Here is a 17383-nt window from a genome sequence, read left to right as displayed (position 1 = left end):
CGAAGCACGTCTCGGGAGATTGACGCGCACGGATCTCTTACGACGACGATGGGTTTAGCGATAATACGTCGCATCACTTCGGAAAAACTGTGGCCGCTAATCCGAGAAAGAGGTCCATTTTCTCTTCCTCGTTTTTTATCGTTGGCGATAACCGTTACGCGCCGTCGTTACGGGAAAATGTAATTTACACGCACCTGCGTGGTAAATGTTATGTCCGCGTCTTTTGCGACGCTGAAATCTAAACTTTACGTATGTACGTACGTATGCGGACACGATATATGGGACATTAACGACTTTCATCTTCCGCCTGTAACAAGCTTTACATCTGTGCCGTATGTGCACCACTATTAGCGGCCGGCTCAAAGCTACCAGGTTGGTACCCTTAAGGGTAGCAGCGGCTACCTTTAATGCCATACGAAGCCAGCGATTTCGCGCGAACGGGCGTTCTTCACGTAAATGTTCGCGATGCAGTTCAGGAATATTCGAACCTCTAGGCTCATTGCTGTTCACTAGTTGTAGCCTTTAGATCAGCTTTAGTCGGTCGATAACTAGGTCGACGAGCAGCAGCAACTTATACAACGTCAACCCTGTCGCACGCACGTTGCTACACGTACGTATAATTTCTTGCCAACGAGCGACTCAGCGAAATATTGTGACGAAATGGATTTTGAGACTTCTGCTGAAACGCAGGAAGAATTACGAGACTTTCCGTTAGAGCGCGGAGGCGAGGATGAGTAACGCGCGGGATGCATCGAACATTTGAAAGCCGACATAAATTTCTACTGGCAAGTCGCATATGTGCGAACAGAGATGAGAGAGAGAGAGACAGAGAAAGAGGGGAGAGAAACGCCAATGCGGATTTCAACGAGGCAGCTTAATTCCCGAAGCGCGTACTACCGGACAATCTGCGATCTTTATTTCGCGCCGTGCCAATATTTCCGCTCACCCGATGTCGGCAGTTTCCGAGATTATTGCCGCGTAGACCGACACAAAAGCGTTACTGGATTCATCTTTAGGGCCGTCGTTGATACTGACGTCGTATAACTTTTGATTGGCGCGCGGGTTTTATTATTCCGCCGATGCCTTCGAAAAGTATTACGTCCGACGGATTCGCGGAGCAAGAAGATCGAAATGAGAATTAACGTCGGAAGAGCGGAGGACCATCGTCGACGAGAATGACGACGACGACGATGACGACGATCTAGTACGCCCTTTATTCGGCTGCGAGCTGTTTTAAAGGCAAACGACATTACTGTCCTTCGTGGGATCGAAGTCACTTTGAAGATGCTTCCCGTTGTATCGCGGGAAATGAAATTATAATTAACGACGCTCGAAGTTTCTTTGACAGTTTTATTGATGGCTTCACGGTTTGCGCCTTATCGCGCAGCACGGGCCGAGTATTATTATACAAGTGAGGGATGCTTTTTTGATTCTTCCTGGGGCAATAATCCTGTGGGGGAGAAACAATTTATCACCGGCTGTGCGAAATCGCCGCGTCACCGTCATGCGGACCGAAACGCCTGAATATCAAAATTTCCTCCTCGATACCGTTTCGATTTATTGCATACGTCTGATCTCGCTATCAGGTTTGATGCGGCGTAGTATACGGCCATTATCGTTATTGCAGCAGCAGTATAACCCGGTCGGCCGAGTGTAACAACGATCTTGCAGTCAATCCGCGATAAATCATACCGCGGAATCGCCACGATAAAGTCTACGAAAAATATTTCAAGGAGACCATTGCGCTATCAACTTGCCCAACTGTAACATTCGATTTTCCGGTACGTGTCAGTTCGACACGTGCGTCGCACGGACGCCAACCATCGGAGAAAAAGAGAGAGAGAGAGAGAAAGAAAGTGAGAGGAAAAGGGAGAAATAGAAAATCGTCGGAATGAAAAAAACGCAATAAAACTTAAATGACGGGGCGAGTTTCTCGAGTGGTTTACGGAGCGGATCGCGTGGCTTAGAGAACACACGCGTCGCGATGGCGTACGCGTGAAAGAATAAACGCTGGAAATGTCTCGCATATCGTGCCTCAGAAATGCTAACCGGTGCGGTTACACGCCCGGCAAACGATCCTTTACGTCGCGTTTCGTAGAGAGTTTGCAGGAAATAGCGCGGGAACGTACTAAAACGCTTTACGAGCGGCACACACAAACCGCGGCCAAACGCCGAAACAATTCGGCGGTCCCGCGATTACAAGAACAGTGGGGGATGCCTCCGTGAAATTTACAGACGCAATCATAACTCTGACGGTTACGGCATCGTGAATACCTTGCGACAGGAAGTGGCTACACCGTCGGAATTGTCGTTTGAGTTGTCGAGTATCACTAATGCATCTTTCATGCGTGTCGAATACTTCATTCGCGGCAGTTTGCAAACGCGATACGATCGATGCGCAGAGAAGAGGTACCGGAAGTGGACGTCGCCTAGTACGGACCGATGTGATTTCCCGCACCGAGGGAAAAAGCAAGTCTCGCTTCCGCGATTTCAAGTGCTGCTCTCGATATGCAGTCAATAATTAATTTCTCGCCGTGGCGCGTACGCGCATCTCGGATGATTGATTAAAACTTCTCTCATATCCGTACCCATAATGTGACGCGTAAGTGCGCGCGACGTAAATCGCGTGAAAAACCGCGCGCTACCTCGCCGGTGAGAAGTTTCGTTCGGCGCTGGCCGAACGTTTATTCAAAAAGCCGAGAAGGGATTTTAATTTGCGGGGAAGAATTTCGACAGGGGCCATTCAGATCGCCGTGCCCGATATCGACGTGGGGGCGACCATTAAACTCGTTCACCTGGTCGCTTTCGTGCTCAAGGAGGTATCCAACACGTGGGGTACTCGCGCAGCTGCTAGGGAGGGTAAGGCGGGAGGAAGGGGGCTACCGATTTCGAGAGACCGCAGACCGGAGGCTCCGCAGACATTATGTGATTCGAATCTCGGTATTATTCTATAATCTATTCCGCGGGGATGATAGTGTTGGCGATGGCGGTTAGGCTCGGTTGCATGCCGAGCGTTGGGCTCGTTCGACCTGCACGCCAACGCCCACCCACCATCAATAAGCACCCTCTTGCACGCGCGCGTGCACCCCAGCGATCGCTGTGGCAGCAACACTATACGCCTGTATGCGTGGATCTCTCTCTCTCTTCATACAACGAGATTCACATGCATCGCGCAGCGTAATACGGCGTAAACTCGACCGACATGCGGCACGTGTGTGTATGAACCTGTATGTATGTATGTGTCCCTCTGTGTGTGCAGAGGGCTGCACACTGTAAGCTTCTTGATTATGGTCGCGCCGGTCGGTGGTGGTGATAGTGAAGGAGGAAGGACCGAGAGCCCCGGTCGTTGTTACCGCTTATTTGCCGCATAATGCCGAGGATGTCTCGCCGTCGGGCAGAGAAAAAGAGATCGCTCGAGCAAGGAGGATAAAAGGGCGCAGCGCCGGGCGAGATAACGACCGAGACGTGAGGATACGTTGATTTATGGAATTTGTAAGAGTTGCGGTAGGATCGAGCGTGCTCCGAGCTGCGGCTCGATTAGGATTTCGGACCCGGTATCGGATACACTTCGCGGAGGAAGAGGGATGATACATATGTGAATAACGTACACGTAAACGGCCACTGCAGAGGATATTAATTTCAGTTTATTCAGATATTAACTGTGCATTTACGACTGCAATGTAGAAATTTAACGTAATTTTCGTGGACGGTTGTGCTCGCGCGCACGTGCGCGCGATGATACATCGTTAATTGTTGCAGTTATGATTAATCAGATTGAAACGGATGTAAACGATAAATCCGATTGGACCCGAGCACGTAGCTACGATAACGCCGTAATCTGCGCGGGCGTAGCGATCGTCGATCGACCGGAAGTTATTGTCGCGAAACGGGATTTTATCGTGGAGTCTGCCGCGCTGCGAACAGCACTTTATCGCGTGAGCATGATTGTCGCGGAGTTCCCGATGCCCATGATTGTTAAAAATTATATAATCATAATCACAGATATGCGCGAAGATTTCCGAGCTCTGTGAATTCTCGGGGGTGCATACGGGGCAGTCGTAGCTTCTGACCTATAACCCCCGGGAGCACGGTCCGGGGCCACGACCCCTGGACAGTTTCCACACGCCTCGTAATCCAGGGATGAATCCCCAAGATCCACGGCCTGGTTTCGCCAAAAAGTCTTCCTGCGAGCTCCCCGAGTTCCTGTACCCGAATCCCACCTCCGGTCCTCCGGTATAAACGTAATCGGCGAACGATTCTATGATGGAAATTTCTCGCGATTCTGGAAGGAGATCTTGAATCCGTGGCGAAGTCTTCGAACGAGTTTTTTTCAAAGTTCTCCTTTCGCATTTCAAGCGGTACTTTTGATCTTATTGGATTATTGCTTAACATCGCGATTATTCGCATAAATTGGATTATGAATAAATAATGAATACTGAAATGCGCTAGTTGTCCGGAGATATTTTGATAATGCAATTTCATTATCCTTCTTTTCACGTGGCGAACATGAATGCTCGATGAATTTTTCACATTTCGGCTCGCACGCAATTAATTGCATTTTATTCGGCGCAATTATCCATGAACGTAATTAGGAATAAATGAACTGAAAGTTCTCGACGATTTTGTGTAATAATAACCGACGAAAAAGTGGGTAGTGCAAAACGCCGAGCGGAAGTCGGTCGATCGATCGCATCACTGACACCGAGCCAGCCGAACATCAAAGGTTAATTCGTCGGTGTATGGCATTGTCACAGAGGACAAATCCAGAAATGCTCGCTCAAACGATCAAGCAATATTTAACACAGTTACGGCACTGTCTTTTTCAATTATTAACAGTGAATCTAAAGAAGTAAAATGTCACGCGAGGGTCAAAGGTCATCTCGTTATTTTGAGAGTACTTACATCCACGAGATATTCTAAACTTTTTGTCTAAATAATTAATTACAAGCTGTTATAACGATCATGTTATAATTATACCCATTGTAGCAATAAGAGCTGCAATGGACTGTCTATATCTGTAATATCGAAAAGAATGGAGAATCGATTGCATGTCAAATGAGACAGATAATTGTACAAATAGCATCAAGATAATTTTTTATGTCTGCACGTTCACCAGGCTGAGAAAAAGCGTGTTCAATTACGCCATTATCACTATTCCAATTACTCTTAATACCGTTGTAATCGTTAGACGTCGATGATTTACGCGATGCACGCAACGCTCGCGGAAAAATGGCACGAAGGCCAGGGCGTGCAACGTGCTCGGCCAGCCGAGCTGTCGCAATTAATCAGATTATTGTCGAACGTAACGGCGGAACGAAAAATTACCGTAATTACTCGAAAATTGATAGTAACGTCCGCGCTCGCGCGCGTCGGAGGAAAAAACTCTCGATATAATCGTAACACGCGCGCGCGCGCACGAGCGGGTTCATATGGCCTGGCGAGCATTTCTCCCGAGGAATTTCATCGTTAAACGAGCACCAGGCTCGCATGCACGGACGCTGTGGCGAGAAAGTACGGCACGGCTACGTCATCCGAATTTATGGTATCGTTCGATTACGCGCGATGCGTTCAGGCCATTCGCCGCGGGTAATTTTGCCGTCACGAGTATAGCGTGCATTCTCGCCTTCATTCAGCACCCCCAGACGCGTCGCCGTATACCCTTATCGGCGCATATCTCTTTACGCGCGTTACGCAAGCGGATAGGAGCTCCGCAGAGAATCAGTCGACAATTATATAATACATCCGTCAAACGTTCGCCAAAAATCGGCTCGCAGCCATTTAACGTGTTATTCCTCTTGCCCTCGATCTCAACCCCCGGAAGATAGAACTCGAGTGGCTGTAAAATCCAACAAAGAGAAACACAGAGAGAACGGTAGGCAAGGAGAGGGAAGAAAGATCAATAAACGCTGAAAGCAGCAGCACAAAATTGAATTCGGGAAGATCAATGCCCCTCCACGTCGGAGCCAGGACTGTCCTAAGGCTACCTAGAGCGCGACCTAAACGAGTTTGCCCGCCGTACAAAGAAAGAGCACCTGAAAAGACCGGGCGCGAGCCCTTTGGCAACGCACAAAGTGGACAAGGGTAGAACCCACGTCGTGCTGCACAAGTGGACGAGCATAAATATTTGATAACACAGCGAGATAGATGCGGTGGTGGCGCGAGCGTGCCGGTGGCGTGCGTCATGTTACGCACCGTGTGCGTACGCGATTCGCAGGGGGCGAGAAAGGGGTGTGAGAGTGAGAGGAGTGAGGGGCGCTTTCGGCCGCGCGCATAACTCGCATACCGGGCCTTCCTCGCGTGGTATGTTATAATTAGTGCTCCTCCTCCGCGCGCGCGCGTGCATGCACGCAACATTGATATGTCCACAGGCTTCGGAATACTTCCCTAATGAGATGGCTCCAATAAACAACGGGTTAAGTGCCCGCGCAGCCGAGCGAAACACGCGCGCTCGCGGGCGGGAGCCACCCCCGCGCCGCGACTCGCAAAGGGCGCATGCTGTCGCCCTGGCGCGGATGAAGACGCGCGAAAGGCCTGACATCGGAGGTACCAGGGTGCACGACGCTGCAGCGTAATGGTGAGACGCAAGAACCGCGAGCGGTTGCTTGTCGCCGAACGACGAAGACTCGCGTACAAGGAACGTCAACACGCGGGATCGTTAAAGCTGAATTCCGCGCGGAGCCATCCGTGACGGGTTCGTTCGGCTCGCGCGAATTTTTCAATATGCTCTGCGACGCGCCAGCTAATCCACCCCCTAGTTTTTCGCGCCCTGGATATCCCGCACGATCTCGTTACACATGAACCCCGTGCGCAAACCGAATCTCCGCGATGGCTGCTCGCCAGGGGAGAATGAAATTTTTGGCCTAGATGCTCGTCCGGAAAAATCGCGCGCAGAGCGAATTGCGTAACGTTTGTTCAACAGTCATCCAGGCGTGTTTGCGGGGAAAAATACGTGCGCATGCAAAGAGCAAGCATATCCCGGTCTCATTTAACCGCCGCAATAGATTTATATGTATGCATCTCGCGCATACATGACACCAGCATGTTTCGCAACTCCGGCCAAGTAAACGCGTCAGCGAAAAATCTTTTTTGTAGCCGAGAATTTTTAAACGCAACCGGGTGCGTTACATCGCGAGAAATTTCTCATTCGCAGGGAAGTCAGTCGTTTGCGCTTTGCCGCTTGCATTCTTCAATCGTGATCGAAAGCTTCCCGTCTTGCTGAAACGCACGTTGAAGGAAATTCCAAACCTCTCGCGCGTATCTGTAATGCTAATTATCGCGAAACGCCAGGAATTTTCATATCTGCAAGACGCGGTACTGCATCTCGGGCGGAACGCGCAGCTTTGAACTTGATCTATTAATAATACGCGCGGGTGGAATTAATCGTGTCGCCGTGCAATCCTCCGCCGGCTCTCGCGCCATGAATCAAGAGATCCGAAATCGGTTTTTGATCTCGATTTCTCTGTGAAAAACGGAAGGGTTGCACGAAGGAGTAGTTCCCGGCGCGCGGCTCACGCAGGAAAAAGTTTCTCTATTAGCGTCATTTACTCTCATTTGCCACGACAAACGTCGTTGACATTAGACCCCCATGGTGCGGTGCGGACGGAACGAGAGTGCGAGGACCAAGAGGAAGGGCGGCCGCAATTGCACGTAGTTCCGGGACGAATAGGGTAGAGAAGACGGTCGGGTAACGTGTCGGGGAAGTCGCGGATGGCACCCCTTACCAAGTTCGCTCCCACCCTTCCATCGTACCGTCGCCCGTCGCTTTCTTCCGTAATAATCGTTACGCCGGATAGCCTCTGGAAACGGCGGCGACGGAGGTATAGGTGCACGAAAGATACATACACCGATACCGGCAACCCCAATTATGTTTCATCAAGACTTTAATTCGGTACTTTGAACACCGTAACGCAACGACCCGGGACGAAATTGCTCGCGGAGCACTTGTATCCGGAAAGGCGCAGCTGGGAAATTAAATATCGCGAGAGGGCCGCTCCTCTTAACATAGGTACGCCGCGAGGATCTCTCGCGAGTGGCAGGCACCCTTAAGAGGGCGTCGCGCACCACCGTGATTATCGTTTTTCTGCTTGGGCTCTGCGTGGTTATTTTGAGCATTTCAACGACGGCGAATTAAGGGCGCTCTGATAACAATGACACCAGTAATTAAACTATTGTCTCGATCTGGACATTTGATATTTCTTTTTTATATCGCGCCGTCTTCGATAACCTCAGAGAACACCAACTCGTGAATTAAATTAAATAGAACAGCTAAATGTAGGGAAATGTCAATACCACACAATACAGCAGCACAATTGTGTCGCTAGCGACTCCGATTTGTGCATTTGAACGACGGCGAATCAGATTAAGATGAATCAGCAATTGAGAGTCGGTAATTTTAGGCACCGGGTTACCCAAGGTTTCACCACGAAAAACGCAAATACGTACAGTAACATTTAAATGATACTTTTATGAAATCTGCAGTGTAACTACGACGGTGCACGAACAGCAGAGAGGCGTCACCGCCGTAATCAATTATACGCCGATAAAGCTGCCAAACTGAATCTCTGAAACATCGGGCAGTTCCGACCGCCGTGCAGCAAACTACCCCTTACGCTGGTCGATTGAAATTTATTGACACGCCATAATTACACGCCACGGAAGTTGATTGTGCAGCGTTCTGATTCTCATTAGGCGAACGCGCGCGGTTAGGGGTGCTGTCGCAGCTCGTACTTCGCTTAACATACCGTCAAAGCTAAAGTAGTGATAGAGAGGTATCGCGAAATTTCCAGCCGGCTGTTAGAAAAGTGGAAACGCCCGCAAAATAACTCGGGATCGGCATTAGACGTCTTGTTAGGGAAAGAAAGAGAACGCTGACGTTTCCACTTATAATCCAAAATACATTCTATGCTCAATAAAAAATATACAGTCTTGCTGTTCCCTCATCATCTCGGAATCGAATCCATCGAACGTCTGCATGATGGAGCAGCAGTTGATTACGTATTTGATTGTGAATCGGCGCAAAAGAGCGTCGATAAGGGCTCGTTCTCCCCCCTGGATATTTCCGTGGTATCGATTCAATGACGACGGATCGAGCGACTCAGAAACGAGGAAAGTACCCAGTTCGAAAACCGGAGGGGTGCGTGTGCGAGTAGAGGCAAGCAAAGGCCGGCAGGAAAAAGTGCGCACGTCGGTTATGCGATACGTATGTATTCGTTACGGTGAACCGGTTAAGCGTTTCCCGGCTTCTATTTGCGTTTCGTCGGAACGGGCTGTTTGTCTTCAATCCGCGTGGATCGAAAAATATTGAAGAGGTCGGCATACGGGGTTAATAGCATACCCGAGCGATCTACGGCGCATCAAAATGCCCAAACAACGTGAATGGTACCGATAGCATGTTGCGCTTAATTAAGCGCGTTCTCGACGTCATTAAAATTCAAATGATCACTTGCGCCGGAGCGTAATATCGGTTTTAAGCAAAAAGTTCACATAAACCTGAGAGTTGCGCTTGTAACGAGCATAACCGGAAATAAATCTCTTTGCGGAGCCTACCTGAACAAACGGCGGTGCGCGAAGGGTGTTCCATATAATTCGAGGCTCGCTTATTTATATGAAGGTGGCGGAACATCGGGGGATATGGAATGCGGAAAGGAATTTCGGTCGGAAACGGGAGGAGCACCAACGAGCGAGTGGTGATGCACGTTTAATAACGGAAGGTGAATTGGATTCGCACCACGGTGTCATAATGGAAAAGAGCGCTGCAATAGGGATGGTTTTACTGCATATTAGTCGCGCGGGCCATAGATTCTCGGAGAATCCGAGATTTTTTCGCGACGTGAGGAGAAACGAATCGGTGGGATGGTAAATCGTGGCACGGATTATCGCACAGGCGTTATCGACGTCTGCTTCGAGGCAAATGGGAATGTTTATGCAATTTTCTTCGATTACGAGTAAATGTGCAGCGTTTGCGCAAGAATTTCGTATCTTCCGAGAGCTTCGAGTGTCTCTTGAAAACTTGGACAGCTCCGAAAATATTTTCTTATAAATATTCTCTGCCTCTTGTTGCTTATTTAAATATTGGTAGTAGTCGCTGCATGGAAAGCGCAGTTTCGTAAATGCTAATTTTGTAAATTTCACAATTTAGCTTTAAAGAAGCTTGTAGACTCACGTGTAGAGCGGTACTCCGGCTTCGTCTTTAAACCAGAAAACCATGTGCAGCGTGTCTTCGCCGGGAGGAGTTATGTCGCACGGTAATTCGGCAGGTCTTCCCTCCACCACGCTGATGTTCACCAATGGGACTGAAAAAGAGATATTTTGCTCGTTAAAACGATATAGTTATTGTGTTTCACGAAAAAGATAAAATTAAATGGAAACATAATTAATTAAATTAATTAGAGTGAAAGCCTTCGTATCATAGGTGTTATATGATAACGAGCGAGCGAGTGACTAAAATTTACGATCCTGTTCGGAGAACTTAGTCTCTAATCCGCGATATGCAAATGTAGCTTCGCGTGCTAACAAATTTAATAAAACATTTTTCCGGGCAACACCCCCAAAATAAGAAACAACTCAATTCCGTAAATCGATAAGCAGCATTCGCGACCCAGGTGACATCGGCGAACCGATTTCTCGATCGCGATTAACGGCGATACGACGATACACGAAGTCCGAGTGCGCGATGGCATCAAGAGATCCGGCTTATGAAATCCCGCTTCCGCGAGACGTCCACGATCATGTCCACAACCGCGCGGGTGGCGCAGCATCCTCTGCTGAGGCCCGGGGGTGCAATCCGGCCGGACCGATTCGAGTAAGTGGATAGCTCGTTGGTCAGATCGCACGGGAAGGCCAATTCCTTCCGTAAATTTCCAAGGTAGGCTATTTCCAAGAAACGAGTTTCCATTCGATTCGGTCGGCTGCCTTCGTTTTCCTCCCGCGTGACGAGCGAGAGCTTCGCGGAGGGAGAGAAAGTCCCGGGATACGAGTTCCGTGGCGAGTTCCGGTGCCCGTGGCGCTTGTAGCGCAGGTTCGCCCGGACTTTTTGCCCCGTTGACCGATCCGGGGAAGAAAGCGACCGCGTTTCGCCTCGTCGCTTCCGATTTGTCGCGCGTGTGGACCGAATCGCCGCTGCCCAGCGTCAGGGGATAAGGCGACTCGTGTCGAAATTAAGGGAGCAACATGACAATTTCGTTTGTCATTCCGTCATTCGTTTTGCTCGGGTAACTTTTGTACGTTTGCTCATCCTTTCAAACTCGCGAGGCTATTTCAGTATCATTCGCCTGTCATTGCAGACAAGATGTAATACACTAATCGTGAAATATTTCACTTAGGGATGATATCCAGGATATTTTTCCGCGAAAATATATGTATATGCGACCGTGTTTCCTTTACATTTTTATTTTAGATTCCTAATAAAGAATGATCGTCGCATTTTTATTCATTCTTGCGTGATCGTATGTAATATTGGAAAATGCTAAAGCGAAGCTCTATTTCGCTAACATCGCGCGATATCATGTCAAAGCGTCAAGCAGATAACGTTGGATCACCAGAATATTTCGTCAAAAACGTCAGCCTCGTGACACCGGATTGCGAGGCATCTGCTTCCCACTGTTAGATAAACGACGTTACGCCACAGGAAATGTCACATTCATGAGCACGAAGAGATCAAGAACGTATATTATCTCTACCGTGAGGGAGTTGTACGTGTGTGTGAAGAGCTTGATAGATCGTGGAGTATCTAGATTAATTTTATCATCTATACAATATTTATCTTGACGAGGAAGAAAGAAACTGGGTTGCTTAATCGGTGCGTAATATAATTCTGGCAAAGCATGAAGCAGTATTCTAAGAAAATATTTGCAGTTAATAAAGCTCTCGCTTTAATTAATCCCACCGCAAGTCTTTTTTATTTTATCGCCCATCAATAATCGATACGACGACGTGACGTTTAGCGTAAATCGCTCGTCCGCGCCTCTCGAATGGCCCAAGATGGAATTTTAAAAAAACCTTATCAGCAGCGAGGGCGCGCGCAAGGACAAGTATAAAGATTAGCATAGGCTTAGTATTTATTGCATGCCTCCGGCTCCAACGACGGGCATAAATATTGTTTAAGGGTGACTCTTTATCATATAAACGCCCCGGCGTAACGGCGCTCATTTGAATTCTCGCTTTTTCCGGAGCATAAAATGGGCTTCGTCGACGCGCAACAAGCAGTTTACCTCCCCTCAAAGAGGGGAGGTTGCTGGATGCTGGTGCTACCAGCGCGAGCGGAAGAAAACCGCAAGACCTCGCCACCGCGCCATCGTGGAAAATGCAAGACCTTCGTTATAATTTCATGTACACGTTTCGTGCGTGCAATTGCTCACACTCGGTTCGGAAGTTCGAAAGAACCGTCTGGCGAGATCTAATTCTGCTGAGAGAGGGAGAGAATTCCTTCGCTTATGTAGAGCACCGTTCCGTCTCGGTGCACGACGAGAACGGGAAATCCTGCGAATAGTCTGCGTTGCGCTGGTTACATATTTATGCACGATTTCTGGATCGGCGAGCACGAAAGCAACTGTCGGTGGATCATCGATCGGCCACTCCGCGCAGCAGGTCGACGTGTGTATGCGCGTGTAGTTTAAATACCAGAGGAGCCTTGAAAGCCGTTTCGATTAATGGAATTCCGCAACACGTCCGCAATTAACCCTCAAAGACCCGAGGCGCTGGTCGAAATGTCCAGCAGCGCGTTAATGGCGGACGATGGTCGTGTCGCATCCGAAACACATTTAATGAATTCATTATCGATCCAAATCGGCATTCGGACTCGGCGTTCCAGGTGTACGACGACGCCCGCGGATGTCGGGGAGGAAGGAAGGACGAGAGGCACAGTTTCGAGTTTGCTGGATCGCGAAATCGCGGAAAGGCGATCGCGCGATCGCAATCGTTGATTGGACAAATTTTTCGGCTGATTTTCTCGCCAAAAGAGAATCCCTCGTTTTTCGTCCCGATCGACGAAGATTGTTTTTCGTTAAACCGATCGTTTAATCGCACGTGTGATTCGGTCAGCTGCGATTCGGAAAAGTGACGGAAAAAAATATCGAAATCCCCCGAAACTCGATGCGGATGACCCTTTCGCTGTAAAATAAGGTACCTCGAGAACCTTTGAACTCCGATAACGCGCAAAAATACGCGTCGCTGAAATGGCGCGGTAATTGAACACCGCACGGAGATGGGGCTTCAACTCTTGTACGAGAAGGAGAGCTCGAAAAAGTTTAGTCCGTACACCTGTGGATGGGAGAGAGGGAGAGAAAAAAAGAAAGAAAGAAAGAGTACATGAAATGAGCGTGTGTCGTGTTTAAAACGTAACGGACGCGTGACGTTTGCCACTCATGCGGCGCGTTTTTAACACGCTCTCAATTATACTACCGCACTAGCAGCAGCGACAGATGTTCGGTTACACCGCCACATGACGTTGTCACTCGCGTATTTCAGAATGATGTCTTCATTAATAATTAACAGCGCCCGCTCGGCAGCTTCGCATCGCGGGCGTAATTACAGCGTGCGCGAGGGGCGGCGTCGAGAAGAGTTACATAATTCTATTAATAATGCCGGGCCATTACATTTGCCGGAGAACCGTGTGAATAATGAAAACTTCCGACAAAAACTTCGCCATGGGAGGCATTAATTGCTAACGAGGAGTGAGAGATCAAAGTCATGATCTTAATGCTACTTGTCCCGAGGAACATTTTGAGAATGTCGCCTCCCCCCCTCCTCTCTCTCTCGGTACTCCTTTCTTTCCCGTTCCTTTTTTCCATCCGTTAATATCGCGCGCAGCATGTGGCGCGGGAAAGATTGAACGGAAGTTTCCTCCGCCGAGGGGAAAAAGGGAAACAAGACTCGTCGTAGGTGGACGTCGAAGTCCGTTGTGTTCTCCCCGGGGGATTTTCGCGTGAACTTTTCTGAACTTATACCTTAGCATCCTCTCTGAGCCACAGACATGACAGCAAAGGCAAGTATTTTCATAAATCTCCGGGTGCGACGTAGATTGATCATGTCGCCGTATCGACGTCGCCATTACACCCTAATCGCTCGAGCCAACGAGGATACACGTTAATGGACGGTACCGCTATATCGCATCGCGCGACTTACGCATATACAATTATTACATCATGCATCTTCGGAAAGGAACAGACGCGAGACGTCGCCGATCATCAATCGAATATTCCTCTCGTACGCGTTCGACATTTATGGACAACGTTATCCCGCGCTCACGCAAGCATCGTATCGATTCGCAGGTGGTAAATAATTTCTCTGTGACGAGAGAAATGAAAGTGCGACATCCATGCAGGTCCTGCCGCGAATTAGTTGCCGCAATACGAGTAGTTTCGTCGCATTACGAGCGTTCTCGGTACGGTCGGACGGATTCGCGAATAGCGGGCCGAAACGCGATGGGAGGTCTGTTATTTAGGGGTAGTTAAGTGTCCTGAGCACCCTCCTGCCGCCCCCAGAACACTCCTACGGGGAGGTCTCTTCAACTTGGCAAACCCGTTTGCTTCCACTAAGCGTATCAGCCTCACCATTGTCTACGCTCATTGTCCCCTGCCCGCCTTCTCACGTCTACCTCGTGTCGTATTAAGTTAAAGGGCAGTACCATCCAGGACAAATTAGCAGCCGCGTTAATCAGTTCCTTAATTTTCCCCGGACCGTTCCCGCCCGGAAAATGGAGGGAATGCAACGAGTTTTTGCTGCTTCAAAATCACCGGGGCTAGGCACGGGGGAATCTATTGTTTGCGAAGAGGTACCTTCCTCGCGGTGCGAAGTTTTAATGGCGAAGACTCGTTCGAAGTAACGCCGGTAAAAATTCATCGCTAATAAATCGGAGAGACCACTCACCAACGAGTTTTCGAGTTTCCTTCAAACAGTTCGTAGCGATCTGCTCGCTGCGTCAATGCCATTTGCGCGGTGCGCTTAAAAGAACGGAATTTCTGGGTTTCCCCGGATTAACGCATCGCCCGTATTGACATTTCCGAAATTTTTGCATTATGCGCGCAACGTATACAAGCAGGGTGGAGAGAGGCAGTATGATGATGGCAGATTTCCCGTTTCACGCGACGAACTTCTCGACTACGAGCTACGAGCATGCACCGCTTTAAAACATGATACGTGGACCATTTCGTAGAGCCATCGTTGGAGAATAGCGCTGGTACGAAAAGCCCGGGCAGTCCATAAAACCCGAGGCAACTGCGGGGGAGGCGGTGACTGTCTTTGTCTTCGAATTCGTGGTGGAATCAGTGAAACCAGGCGTATAGCGTATAACGTGGCGGCGGTCTGCGCGCCCGGGATTTCCGCGTCCCGGACCCCGCGGCGTTTGCCGTCGTGGAAGCGATGCCGGGATTGGAGTCGGGTCGGACCGGGGGTTGCAGGCGAAAGTGGTGGCGACAGGACGGCAGAGCCCGGCTCACGCTTTATTGCGTATTTACATATTTTCGCCGAATCCCCCGACGTTTCATAAAATTCAACGTCTTTACAAGGGTTGGCGAGATGGCGTACTCGCGACGCTTCGTCGACACTTTATACCTTTGAATTTTCGCGACAAAGATTCACCCGCCGGCAACGACGGTCGGGCTTCCGTTCCGTTCCGGCTCTTGCCTTGCTTTTATTTCCCCGAGTATCCTGAATAGAGAAGATCGCCTTAAAAGGATGGAATTTCCCTACGATCGCGCGGAGGGAGGCGAGAGGTTCGGTGACCCGTTCCCGGCTGTGTTCTGATGCTTCGTCGATGTGTGACTTCGGCGGCATCGCGAGAAACGATTCCACAGGTTCCGCAACGCCGGCTCCCCGAGATAGAATTCTCGCCCAAATTGATACTTATGCGTGGCGTATTGTGTATGCGAAACACACATGCAGGATAGGTTTGTACATTCCCATTGAATACCTTTAAACGTACGCTTTCAATTCAACACTGGCGCAAAAAATGAGTAAAAAGAAAGAATATAAAATGTACCAAGTGCCTCTTCATCATGATATGCGCCGCGCGAACACTCGTAAAAGCGTTATATCCATCATACATCCTCCGCTGATAATCTTCCCTACACGGGCACCTACGACAAAATACTTTACGTCCCTCTGAGGATTTAATCCCCTTACGTCACATCGAGCCGGTGCCCTTGAATTTTTCTCGTCAGCTGCGTCAGAACCGACTTGTTGGCAAATAATTTCCTCGCTCGACAAAACGCCGGCTGCGGAGAGGGAAAGGGAATTCATTGGACCGGGCGACGCTTTGTCTTGGCTGAACTCGGTGCACGAAGCCACCTCGTGAAAGTTCCCGTCGGCTCCATACCGCAGGGATTAAACTTGGTACGGTTCTTGGGGAGTGGCGGCGAACGGTGAAGCGCGGCAGGGTGGGAGGACGAAGGGGTGAGATCCTTGGGGGTAGGCGGTAGGTAAGTAGGGTCGGCAGGGTGGCCGGGTATCGCGGAAAAGCTGGCCCGGCAAACTCCTCGACAGCCATCGGGTCACAGCGTTAAACCTCCGTAAAGCCGAACCGCGTAAAATTAATTAGGACGTTTACGAGCGACCTGGTTCAGCGGGCCGAGCTACGACGCCGCTCTCATAAAATTCGACGAAAGAGTGGATTAACTGGCGGCCCCCTCTGGTCAGTTCCCGGTGTCTGCGAACCGGTAGTCGAAGCTTCGATTTCACAGAACGAAAAATAATAGGGAGCTATTGTCGTATCCACGCGCGGATCTGGATTCAAGTGGATGATATGGGCTTAGCCGCGCTCGATGGTTAGTTGCGACGAGCTCCCAGCACGTTCTATTATACTTTGCCCGAGATCTCGTGGACCATCATCCACGAGAGCCGGAGCGATGCCGGCTCCGAAATCGTGCGGATCTCGAGCGTGTCGCGTTCCTCACGTGGTTTTCGCTGTTCGTTCGATATAGCCGCTCGTTGTATGCGAGCGTTTTGTCTTTGCGAGTCTATTCACGCGGCTAACATAAGTTCAAACGGATATCCGTTTCTTCTTCCATTTTTATTTGTTTGCCCAGGCGAATCCGATGATCCCGAAATCCTGCGTATAAACCGAATCTGAAAATTCAATCCCGTATCGAGCGTGAAACATCCGAAACAGCTCGAAAAGTTACGCGGGAACGCGCGCCGTTATTGAGTTTCCCGAAAACTTGATTTACTTTGTGCCGCAATCACGGATTTGCGCTGGTCCGGCGAATTATGGACGCGCTTCTCACAGGCTTCTCGCGCCGATTTACCAGTTGAATCAAGAGAATCGGGATATCCTGAAAACATGTTGCCAGAGTGCAGCGATGCCGGCGCATCGCAACATCGCAGGGGAGTCGTAGTTTGCAGGGAAGCAAGCTAATTGAGAGGTCGGCCTCCGGAGAGTAGAACGAAT

At 49.5% G+C, this 17383-nt stretch overlaps 1 protein-coding gene across 1 annotated transcript in view; it reads right to left on the bottom strand.

Moving 5' to 3' along the window:
* The window catches only part of LOC105288222 (nephrin), a 309061-nt gene that overhangs the window by 161859 nt on the left and 129819 nt on the right, over positions 1-17383 (bottom strand). Inside the window, exon 2 of the mRNA XM_011354326.3 lies at positions 10163-10292. Coding sequence (XP_011352628.1) covers positions 10163-10292 — 130 coding nt within the window. The remainder of the gene's footprint in view (positions 1-10162; positions 10293-17383) is intronic.

Source organism: Ooceraea biroi, chromosome 11 (assembly GCF_003672135.1).
Source record: "Ooceraea biroi isolate clonal line C1 chromosome 11, Obir_v5.4, whole genome shotgun sequence".
Taxonomy (NCBI): domain Eukaryota; kingdom Metazoa; phylum Arthropoda; class Insecta; order Hymenoptera; family Formicidae; genus Ooceraea; species Ooceraea biroi.
The sequence above is the reverse complement of the archived record's forward strand: the minus strand, read 5'-3'. Positions and strand labels throughout refer to the sequence as shown.